Source organism: Charadrius vociferus, unplaced genomic scaffold (genome assembly GCF_000708025.1).
Source record: "Charadrius vociferus isolate BGI_N301 unplaced genomic scaffold, ASM70802v2 scaffold324, whole genome shotgun sequence".
NCBI classification, from domain to species: Eukaryota; Metazoa; Chordata; class Aves; order Charadriiformes; family Charadriidae; genus Charadrius; species Charadrius vociferus.
Genome location: NW_009648041.1, coordinates 5,317,365 through 5,329,848, shown reverse-complemented (window position 1 = coordinate 5,329,848; position 12,484 = coordinate 5,317,365). Strand labels below are relative to the sequence as shown.

The 12,484-nt window shown below is 43.6% G+C and overlaps 1 protein-coding gene across 1 annotated transcript in view; it reads left to right on the top strand.

The window, feature by feature from the left end:
* PTPRG (protein tyrosine phosphatase, receptor type, G) overlaps positions 1–12,484 on the top strand; it is a gene marked incomplete at its 5' end in the record, with an annotated part of 318,517 nt that overhangs the window by 217,708 nt on the left and 88,325 nt on the right. Inside the window, 1 exon segment of the mRNA XM_009883627.1 lies at positions 3,215–3,407. Coding sequence (XP_009881929.1) covers positions 3,215–3,407 — 193 coding nt within the window.

Genomic DNA, 12,484 nt, shown 5'->3' with positions numbered 1-12,484 from the left:
ATGCGTGTGTGGTTGAAGGGCTGCAAATTCTGTGTGTAGACAGACTTTCATTGATACTACAACACATGTGGAATAAATAATGGTATTCTTCCCCTTGGCAGCTCTAGATGGGTGTATTTTTAAGAGCCTGCCACCCTGCCATTGCTATGATTATTATTTGTTCCTCTAACAGAAACAGTGCAACGTAATCCATTGCCATAGTTTAACCTTCTTTATCACAAACCCCGTGAAGCAGCCTGTAATCCCAGAGGAGGAAAGTGATATTGTTTAAGCTTTGTTGCTGTTCCAATTAAATCCTTGCTTCTGTGCAAAATACCTTGCTGTAAAAAGGACAGTACTGAAGTGGTCCGTTTGAGGAGGCTTCTCTATTTTATTCTCAGTGCTCCATCATCGTCATCTTTCCCAATAATTAGACATCAAAACAGGACAAGCTGTGTCACCCTGCAGATGCATTGTAAAGCTAAGTGCATTCAATGACCCAAAGCATGGCATTATCTCTCGTAACGCATACCTCAGAGTATCTCATTGTGCTTACAACGGTTTCGGTATTTTTAATTGCCATTTGTATATCCAACCTTTAGAAAACTGTGCACATCAGGTTTTAATGGTTTGTAATTACATGAGTCGGAGTTTTAGATCAGGTTTTCCTGTATCTACAATAGTCTTATAACAGCTTTTCATTTCTTCTTCTGAACAGGAGCTCTTGTACTCCTTGAAGAGCAGTAATGTAGCTCCTTGACTGCAGTTCTTATATTATTTTTTTTTTTCTGGCAGCTATAGATAAATTAATTTCTCATTTGTGGTAGATAATATTTTTATAGTAAAAATGAAGTTGAAATGACTTATATGTACTTCAACACATAAAAAGGGGAAGGTTAAAAATCATATTTGAATTGGCAGTTGTTAAAATGCAATTATACGTCCCCAAGGTAGCAGGGCAGAAGAAAATATTTTAAAAGTTCTCTCTGAAAGTTTAAAAATTCAATTAATGTCATAGAAGTGTAAGCCTGGAGAGTTGACTTCAGAGGAGCAGTTGCTACCCAAGTTCTTGAGCTTTTATGAAGTAACCTTAAGCCCTGTTAGCTGGCTTCGTCGAAGCTACTTCCAGTGCATAAAGTGCAAGAGATATGTAAATATTCACAAGAGTTTTGGTCTGTGCTTTCATAGAAGGGCATAGCAGGATCACGTGTTGGGTTTTTTTCTTAAGACAAAAGTGTAAGACAGTAGTCCTTTTACCCCTTTTTTTAACCCATCCATCAGTGCTTCTGAAGGGCTTCTGCTAAGAATTAGAAAATGATTTTCAAGATTTTTCAAGATGTTTCTCTGAAGAATCAGAGAGAGAACTGCAGCTACAACCAGAGAAGAGGGCATTCATCTAAGATGAAAAAAAAAAAAAATACAATCCGAATCCCAGCATGAGAACCTGGGAGGTTGGGAGCGGTACCTGAGCTGGGTCACTGGCTGTCATCCCTCCCTGCTGGTCACCTGCTGTCCCCCTGCCTCAGTTTCCCTGCTTGTACAGTGAAAGTAGTTGTGATTAGGGGGAAGCTACTGCTAAAAAGTACAAGCCTGAGTTGTGCTGTTATCGCGGAGGTGATTGCCTGTAGTGGGACTCATTCCCTGTGGGTTTGTGTTTTAGTGCAGAGCTGCCAAACTCAGGATTAGTGCTGTGAGGGTCCATCCTTCCTCCCTCCTGCTATCCATGTGCTGCTCCGAGGCCTAATGTTCCTGTACATATCTCCATTAGCCGGTTCAATGCACCACCCGCTCCAAGGGGACTTACTTTTAGAATTGAAATGTGTAAAAGTTGACTCACTTCTGCCCCGGGGATCAGAGAAGCCTAATAACTGGGACTGTCAAGCCCAGCAGACTGGGTGAGCTGGGCAGCAACAGCAAAGCAGGGTTCAGATTACTGGTTTGAAAGGAAATTAAATAATGGTAGGGAGTGCCTCTTGGTTCAGTGGAGGATACTTAACTGCTCTGTTACGCCTTCCTTTGATTATTTTTATCAGTTGCATGTTTCAGGACACTTACACGCTTCTCTGTAGCTTTTAGAGCAGATGCACTTAATGAAAAGGGTGTAGCTTTCGAAGTGACCTGTCATTAAGCTATGAGTGTAATTCAAGTCCCTTTTTAAAGTCTTGGGCCAGATTCTGTGCTCCCAAAATCCATACAATCAATATATGTAATTGATGATGTAAACAATATCAGGACTGAATCCTTCTCTGCTCTGTCTTGCTCAGTCTTTCCGGCAGCAACATAACTAATTCTGGTTCTTGACCTGAATGATAACAAGCTGTTAGTAAATGCTATACTGACCTTGATAGCTGTGAGAAAAACATTAGCTGAAAATATTTTCACCTTAGTTTGCTAGAAGTTTCTTTCTAAGAAATACTGAGATACAAAGTAACAGAGAAGTTTTCCAATTACAGTTCTTTCTTACAAGTTAATACATTTTATTAAAAATAGCTCAGATCTGAATCCAACAGAGGAAACTTATTCCCAGAGGAGTATATGCTAACTGTGCCTAAATAAATTTATTCTGTGTTATTTTTTTCTCACCCTAAAGTTAGGTATCGGAGGGAATTGTGGTTGGTAGGGAGGTCAGGGCGCTTGGAGCTGGACATCCTGAGATAGCTCCATTCTGCTACTGACCTGCTCCTGGGCACGCCAGCTCGTGGGTTTGGGTGTCCATCCCATAAAGGTGTGACGACTGCGGTGATCTTCCTGTGGAAGAGCTGCAAGAGCTGCCTGTGAAGCTTAGCCCAGCAGCTAAACTTGGTAAAGTATTCAGAGATAAGGTAGCGTTGCCCTGTGCTGGAGAAGGCGTTTGGGGTGGAACGACCTGGAAGCACTTTCTGAGGCGATGCTGTGAAACGAAGTGGTGCCAGCGGTGAGGAGGGTTTGGCATGGCAGTGTCACACACGAAATCCTTCCAGACAGGGGGTCCAAGGGCAAATGTTTCCTTGCCCATGGCAGACGTCCACAGGTTGCTAGAAGGCCCTCTCCCTTGTTGGACAGGATAAGCACTGTGCTGAGATAAGACAGTTGGCAGTGATTTCAGTGGGCAGCCTGACTTCCCATGTGGTTTATCAGTCTCGGCATCAACATTTTGCTTCCTGCCATTTTACTTTCTTATCAGGCACCCGGATTGCACCACATTGTTTTTCTAATTAATGTCCTTTCTCTCCCCTGCCATGATGGCTGCCATCAGCTGGAGGCGTTCTACTCCATATTCACCACTGAGCAGCAAGACCACGTCAAGTCCGTGGAGTACCTGAGGAATAACTTCCGACCACAGCAAAGCCTGAACAACAGGAAGGTGTCTAAGTCTGCTGTGAAGGATGCTTGGAGCCAAGATATGACAGACATCTTGGAAAATCCACTCGGCACAGAAGCTTCCAAAGGTAGATTACACTTACGAATTTTGCGCTTGACTAACAGGAGAATGTTTTTGGTCTACTTTGTCGTCAAATGGTGTCGAGGATAGCTGTGAGCTACCAAAGAAATAATGCGGGTTATGCAGGCATTCCTTGTTGGTATATGTCAATAAATTAACTAATCCTGTGGGTGCCTGCAATTACCTGTGAAGCTCACCATCACAAGGTGCCATGGCAATAAAGCCCCAGAATATGCGAGTCTCAAACTGGTGATGTCCCTGTTTCTGCTGACTGGCTGTAGGGCCTTAGAGATGCCCAACAAAAGGGAAACGTGGAGGGACAATGTCAGAGGTAAAATTTCAGCCCCATTAGCCTGACTCATCGGGTGTTTGAATGGGAATAGAGTATCCAGACGTGGTTATGGGTTTCATTTTTACAGTAACAAGACTTTTGAAGAACCGTCAACCTTTTAATTCAACGTTTTTATCAATCTGTTGGTAACAGTGACAGGGGGAAAAAATCCTTTTCCTCATAGGCAGGTGATTTTCTAATGTCTTGCTGAAGTGTTTCATGTGCCTTTTTGTAGAGCAGCTGGCGCTTGCTTCTGTCAGACACTGGATAATGAGCTGGATGGAGGGGGGTGGGAGGGAGGTTGCAGTGGTTGCGTTGGCACAGACAGCCCTGGCTAGAAGAGCGCATGAAAAATTCTGAGAGAAATGTGTACCGGATAAAATAAGACTAGAAATAAATATCGTTTACTACCTTTATTTGCCTTTATTTTATTGAATGGTATTATTTATAGGTAGGAGGAATGACACGTGCTTCCCAGTCTGCAGACTCGAGAAGTGCTTGGTGCTTAACCGGTTCTGGGCAGAGGTAAAGAAGAGAGGGGCAGTTTGCCAGAAGGAAGCAGCTAAGCAGATTTACAAGCTCGCCTCTCGTACCTGGCATTTTCACCTGGCCAGGCACAGAGAGCGTAGTTTTTAGAGGACGTGAATCATGAAAACAGCTGCGTTCAGCAACCTCACCCTCCCAAGAGGGTGCTGGAAGAGTGTGTTTCTCAGGGCTCGTTATTCTGTGAGCGTGCTTATTTAGATATATATGTAATATACACGTACACAAACCTCATGTACGTTAAAGGCAGCCTTGGGACGGAGAATTTACATCAGAAGTGAGAAGGAGATCTTGGGAATGAAGAAACCCTGCTACGCTCTGATGCTCTGGCCTGCAATTTTCAATCAGTGTTTTAACAGCAACATGTGTCAATATTTATTTCTTCAGTTATATCCTGTGTACATATTACTTACCCAGAACAGTGATGAAAGTTAATAGGTTACGTTATGTTAAAAGTGACAAAACTGGCTAGTTTTTATTTTGAGTGCAGCCAAGGTACCTCTGGTACATGTGGTATAATATTCAAGAAGATTTTACTGCTTTGGCCACATGCCTGCATATTCCTCGCCTCGCTGGATGGTTTTTTAAGATAATAAAAATACTTTAGGTGATTTTCACCCCCATAGTAAACAGCTAAAACCCACAATTTTGACAAAGCATTACAAACGCTAAGGTCTGTAGTTAATGGGCTGATCTTGAAGTTGGAAGTGTTGGTACTGAAGAAGCGCTTAAATAACTGGAAAGATTCACATGAACTTTGATCTTTGAGAGCTCTAAGGCTCAGATTCAACCAAGCACACATGGCGTAGTGAACATGATGTGAGCCAGTCTACAGGAGCAAGGGAGCTGCACAACCATTAGTCCACGTTTATATGGGTTGGTGCCTGGGTGCTTGGCACCTTACGTGCTTGGGGACTGGTTTCCAGAGCAGGTTCTCTCTGGGTCATCTCTCATCAGATCCAGGTACTGTAATGCTCTGTGCTCGTACCTGCCTGGGAATCTGAGCTTACGACATGCTCAACAGAGACCCTCAGGTGGGGGCCATGCATTTCCCGTGACCTGACAACATTCAGCGTCCCATCTAAAGCCAGGGATGATGCTAGTCAGTGATTTTTTTCCCTTGAGCTTTTGCTATCGGAGGCTAATGGCTGGGGAGCCAGTCTTTTTGTACCGGCTCTGTCAACTTGTCACTTTTTGGGTTGTGTACACGACAAGGGACACTGAAAATAGGTGCATTTTTTTCATGAACTTAAAAATAAATAGGTTGCTGCAGTGTTGCTAACACAAAATGGATTGTAGCATATCCTCCAAAGGTTACCGGCATGAGTTATAGCTGTTCCAGAGATATAACACATGGATGTTTCTGGCCCCTTCTTTGACAAAGGTGAACAGTGATGATGTGCCTGGTCCACTGCACATTCTGAACTAGTGACATATAAATAAAATGAGTTGAAGTCGTAATACTTGAGTGAAAGCAAAACCTATTGTTTATTCAGCTAGTAAATACAGTACCTCTTTATATAGTGTCATTCATGCAAAAGTACCGAGGAGCCGAGTGCACGGAGTTCTCCTCAGCCAGACAGCCTAGCATACAAATATAAGAGTGTAGGGTTAGCATAACAAATTTATTTTATGCAGATTCTTCTGCACACCTCATGGCTGCATCTCGATGCTTTCCACATCGCATTAAGCAATGTGACCAATGGCTGTCACATGTTGCCTCTTGCCTCCCCTCCCCGTGCTTAGATTTGTGTGTTGTAGAAAAAGGCAAGGTCACGAAAATGTGTCTTTTACTTACTGCAAGGTGATATGGTTTGTGATGGTCTTCAGCTCTGGAGGGGAAGTTTGGGTTTGTTTGTCGGTGTGAATTTTTGCAATTTGTTTCCTCTGTCACACTCTATTAAGTCTATGGGCAGTGCTGCTAATCTAGAAAACAGTGTAGCGTTCGTTATGTAAGCCTTTCTTATTTTGGAAGAAAATGTGCCCAGACCAATTTGCATAATGTTCAGAATAATTTTCAGAATTCCCTGGTGAATAGGGAATTTCAGATCAGCACAAAGCGATGCAGCTCTGCAGTTGTCCGTTGACAAACGTGCTATCCTGAACAGTTTGGCACCAAACAGGAATGTCTTTTCCCCAGCTATCAAAGCTATCTCGGGTCACAGAACCGTGACCAGTAGCATAACCTGCAGATACACTGGAGGAAAACTATTTCTCACTTTATGCCAGTCCTCTGGGTATTTCCTTAGCAAAGCCCTGTAAGTAGTGGCATTTGGTAAATAAAATGTCTTCTGGGAAAGGCTATTTTAGGTAAACCAAAACTGCCAGTGCGTTTGGATCCATTTTGTTAGCCAATACAAATGTTCCCAGCCTTCTGTTTTGCAGCTACTCTCCTCTCCCTCTGCTTTTTATTTTTGATTGTAATTTGGTGACAATATTTTAGCTACTTTGAAATAGTGTAGAGGGCTAATTTTTCACTTGGGAGTGAAAACTGCAGTTTTCCTTTTGTGTTAGTATTTAGCAAGAAGAGTTTTCTTTGGTCCTATTATCTCATTCCTTCCTCCTGTTGGCAAAAGCTGATTTAAAACAGTTCTCTTGAGGACCGCTTGTGTGCCTGGAGTAAAAGCATACGCGTAAGACCTTTGCTGAATCACAGCCCATGAGCTGAGCTTAATTCTTAAGTTGACCCTGGAGCTATTTCAAGAAACCTTACAGATCATCTTTAAATATCTTATTTCTGAAATATACCATTCAGGTTAAGTACTGTTCAGCTGTGTAATTTTAGCAACTGGTGGATTGATGATAAACCATCATACAACAATATTTTTTAAGAAGATGAAACTTTCAGAGATTCAAGATAGGCAGTGGATGGTGCTGTTAACTCATGCGGAACATCAGCCCTGTAAAATTTAACAAGAGAGCTCACCAGTGTTACAGTACTGATTTATATAAAGTTTTGCAAAGTTAGAGGTTCTCTGTACAGGCATATTAAACTGGGAATATATTTGTAAAATATTCATCAGATACTGTAAGTATCAGTGACAGTGGCAGTGTTTGAGTTTTCACACATGACCGTCTGTTAAAATTGCTTCCTTTCTTCTCTGGCCTGTCCTTTGTGGCTCAGGACTGTGTTGCTCTGTCACATCACGTACTGTGCTCCTGCCTTTTTGTGGGTGGCTTTCAAGCAGCTTTGCTAGAGGGATTCCTAATTATCAGTTTAATAGCGTGCATTGCTCATCAGGGACAAATAGACAGAATTCTTACGTAAAAGTCCATCCAGTTCAAGGACCTGAGTCTGCATGTTCCTTACTACTTTCACAGGTTGTCCCATCAAGCAGAAATGTATTTACAATACATTACCTTCTTCAGTAAAGGTGTAGGCATTGAAACTCAGGAGGAAAAGGTGTTTCATTTCCTTGTTGTAGGTTGTACCCCATGTGCAACCATATTTGCCCATTTTATTTTGCTGCTGATTAGGACCATCAAATGTTACTTCTTTCTCTTTATGTTTTTTAACGCTGGGGGAAAAGAAAAAAAAAACTTTAACCTTTCTGTCTCATTAAACGTGCTGCAAGCCTCACAACACTTAAACAAGCATCCCATGTGAGGGGCTCTTGACATCAGAGTTTTCTTTCACAGATGCCTGATTACTTCCCCAAAGGTGTCTGATTACTCTTTGCTGGAGTCTCAAATGATGCTGTTTCCCATCAGTGGGAATTCGCCTTAGAGTACCATCTTTAATTATGATCCTAGACTAAGTTAAATAATGAGCAGTCATAAATTCACTCTAGTAAAACTTACTTAGCTTTGGACTCTAAATTAACAGCTGGGACATTTCTCTAGTAGTGTACAGGCGATCGTTTTCCTTACTGTTCTTTTTTAAGTGGTAGTGATGCACAGTTTGGAAGTCCTTGTAACTTAATGCCACTAAAATGTGGATAGACGATATTTGGATTTTCCCTCCCACATGCTTCGCACTGGAGGCGCGTCTCCATCCATCGACCTGCAATCAAAGGTACAGCACTGCTCAAGCAAAGCAGTTTAGTTCATACTCGCTATTTCACGGCTTCTGACACCAGAAATGAAGCTAAGGCCTCCCACGAAAGTATTGTCTTTTCGGCATGACGTGGCATCCTTGCGTTGGAGTGCGTCTCCACTGCCGCAGCGTCCAAAGTTCTGGAGATTCAATGCAGTGACATCATCATTTTGAGGCAGATAGTTTAGAGCATCGGCGGCAGCGTTTCTGAATGAGAACAAGTTGTCTCATTTATAGCCTCTGTTATTACTCCTAGTAATCTGTTTTTGCTTTCTAAACGCCTCTGTTTTATGAGGACTCTCTCAAAACAACTTTGCAGTCTCTTCATGCCCTCGGGTTCTCTCTGGGAGGCCGAAAAGAGTGTGAAGCAGAAAAGTTCTACTCTTGCAGAATATGTTTATGTATTTTAGTCAAACCTAAATGCCCACAAAATAATCTGTCAGAATAAGTGTAATCTATCCAAAACAACAACATAGTAAATGTAAATTTAAAGTGATACATTATTGAAATCTTAACTTGGGATTGCTAAAACAAAATGATAACTATTTATTTTCTTTAAATATCTTAGGGAAAATGAAAATAAGCAAGAACCTTTTAAAGTTAATTTACAATACGTTTACCATTGCAGTTGGTTGTTCTTGTCCTTTGGAAGAATCTTGGAAGATTTCTTCATAAATTAACAACTCCTTCCCAGTTTCCTTAGATAACTAGAATTTTCCTACCTTCCTTTTTTATTTCATTTTGTGACGAAGATTATCCTTTCCCGATTCCATTCCCCTTTAATCAGGTCAGTGCCCTACTACAGTGTGCTGGTGCAGATGAATCTGTGTATCGTTATTAGGATTTCTGTTGGTGCGGCAGACTGGCTGAGTGCGAAAGGTTGTGCTTGAGGGTGGTAACACCGTGCTGCTAATTGCTTGCCCAGCATCTTCTTTGCACTGTGCCCCAGTGCTCCAAGTACATGTACTCACCTGTTGCTGCCGGAGTCTCTTTTGACGTGCACCTCGAGTACCTGCTGTAATCCCATTTTAGGCAGAAATCGGTGCTCTCCTTCTGCATATCTCATCCCTTCCATTTTATCCGTGCCTTGCTCTGCAATGCTGGGTCCTTGTGTAGGCAGGAGAGGACAGGGTGCTGCCTTCGCAAGAGTCTCGGGCAAAGCGTTTCAGGAAAAAACCTTGACCCATTTTGAGGCAGAATCGGGTATAAAAAGCTGTGGTGCATATACCTGACATCGGTCTCATGCTTCCCCTCGCAGTGGCTCTGTTCTGCAGGGTTCTGTTTTCACCTGTAGTAACTTCTGGGTGGTTGCAATGGGAGCAGCGCATGTTCCTGTGCCTGAATGCACTGGACAGCTTACCAGTACATTTATTAGTAAACAACAAGTAACTGCTTGCACTTGTTTAGAGATTATAAAGGTCCCAAACCAAAAAAGCAAGAGGAATTCAGTGTAAAAGTTTAAGTATGATTTGGGTTCACAGCTGCCACCAAAGCTGGAAGAGCTGAGTACTTGTAAGGGAGCTCGATGCTTTATTCCATCTATGCCTGTAGGGAATTCCTTTCTGCACTGCCTACCTGCTGGTCCAGCAAAAGTACTGATTTTAATTTCAGTCTTGACGGTATTTTGGACCATGAGTGCCTGCAGCTCATCCCTTGTGTTGGAAAAAGCCTCCAGAAGCTGTGAAAGAGAAGCTGCTTTCCTGGTCTGATTTTGGGCATTCCTCACGCACGTGTTGGGATGCTCTACCAGCCCTGTTGGCTTGTTCTTCCTATGCTCCCCCGGTCCAAGCAACCCTCGCCAGGACATTGGAACGGGCGGCTTGGCTAACATGGCAAATTCGTGTCCTTCTGGCAGGAATTCCTCCTTTCTCCCCGTGTTGAGGCAGCACGCGCCACTGAATGGGATCCCACGTGTTGCATCAAATGCACTGTATAAATAAGGACACAGATGTATGTTTTAAACACAAGTCACCCTCTGCGTGCACATGTGTATGTGTGCAGTATAGACACAACGCTTGCAGGGCAGATCCTTGGCGGACATCAGTTTAGCCCAGCATGGCATCTGACAGCACAAGGCTGATCTGCACCCGCTGAGGATTCGGGCCACAGCTGGAGTAACGGTATCTGTGAAATATATGAAATATTTGGGCTCAAGCACAGCGTAGTAAAACACACAGTCCATGCCTTGCAGTAAAACAGGGTCTGTTGCTGTGATGCTATGGAAACTCAAACGCTCCAAAGCACGCCATGCCAGGAATGAATCCAAACGCCGGTTGTGCGCTCACCTCAGGAAATGGGCGGGCAGCAGAGGGGTGAAATTCGGCTTGCCCAGACCCCCTCCCTGGGCAGTGCCCCACGCGCCGGGTTGCCTATGAGGTTATTTCACAGGGCTCATAAAACAGGCGCGGTGGCTGTCGGTGTCCCTCACACCTTAAGAAACAGCCCTGTCTGTTTGAAGCATAGTGGAAGGTAAGAGCAGGGAAGATAAATAGTCTGTCTCCTAGCTACATTCTGCCTGTGGATTGAAGGAGATCAACACAAATATTTGTGTGTACGGCATGCTCCGGAGCCTGCGAATGCCTGCTGGCAAAGTGCAGGCAAAGGTAAAGGAAAAATGTGTGCTTCTCTTTAAAGCAATTATCCTTATATATTAATAATGTCATTTATAAGCACTCTGAGACGTTAACAATGTACACTAAAGCAAAGCAAAAAAAATTGCAAACGTTTAGTAAAAGGAGAAGGGGGAAAATGTTGTAAGTATGCCTCTTAGCACTTTTCTATGTATTAAAGCCTGTGTTGTCTCTGCATATGAGCCTCGTAGTCTATTTGTTATCCTTTGGGAGCGCAGCCCTTGCTGAACTCTGAGATTGAATCCGACAGCCCAAAGAATACTGTTGTTTGTTAGGGATCGGAGTCTCTTCCCAGGCATCTCCACTCAGCCACGCCAATGCAAGGCAGCTGAGTCTGGCACCGTATCACTTCCCTTACCATGACACCGATGGCACGGCACCGAAACCAGCTGTGAGTTTTCTCATTGCGGTATAACCCGTATTTCTGCATTTCAGGGCTTATTTGAAGTTTGAGGGTCTAATAATGAGAAGGACTATATATGCATGCGTGTACAGATACACACAGTTGAAAGTATTTTTCTTCCCTTCTGTCTTGGCATCACTTTTATCTTGTCTGCAGCCGGGTTCTTGGGGGCTGCAGAGCTGAGTGAACTCAGAGCAGCGTTTTGCCGATGGCACCGGAATTGATGACAGTTTTCAGGCTTCTCTGAAATCAGCTGGGAGGGAAACTTGTGGCTGAGTTGGGTGTCCTTACAGCAACAGCAGCAAGTGATCCCTCTGTCCAGCAGGACTGGCCCTTCCAGCTCCTTCCCAGTGCTGGGGCAGAGAGGAAAGAAACACCCTCTTTCCCCAAGAGCTTTGACACCAACTTGTTCGCCCTGATGGGGAAGAAAGGCATGAAACCCCCGTACCGACCTCTCAGTTTCCCTCTTATTAAGCACGTAGGAAGAAATGCCCCATCTACCATCCTCTGTGCTCCTCCTTTGTAAGGGAGAAACGCTGTTTCCTGCCACTCATCCCACACATATGAGAAAAAGGAGGAGAAGTGAAGCCCCTCTCACCTCACAGCCAGGAGCAGCCTCCCAGAGCAAGACAAGAGCCGTGTCCCTGTCTTTTAGCTACCTCTGAGCAGTCCTGAGCCAGGAATGTGCTATGGGCACATCCTGATGCTGATGTTTCCTCCCTCCGCATATGAATTGCCTTAGAAGATCCCTGCCCACCTCGCCACAAGGGATTCGGGACTTCACTGGCATGTTGCTTTGCTGTGCTGAAAATTGTCAGGGTTTCATCACACAACGTGTATCCCACGGTACTGAAGAGAGGAACGGCAATTTCGCATTTTTGAGACGTGCAGCAGGAGGGAGAGAGTGGTATTTTCCAAAAGAGGGCATAGCACAGCTAGAAATAACTGCCTTTAAAGTGGTGACATTTTTATGCATGGAAGAGCTAACTTAGAACATTTTTAGAGGATTTTATAAATCCCTCTGAGCCCAGTGCCACTGGATTCATCATATGAGGCACCTGTTTTACAGGGGAAGGTGTACAGGAAATAACCAAATACATGTTTTTTATGCGCTCTCTAACTTTCCCTAAATAGCTCTTTT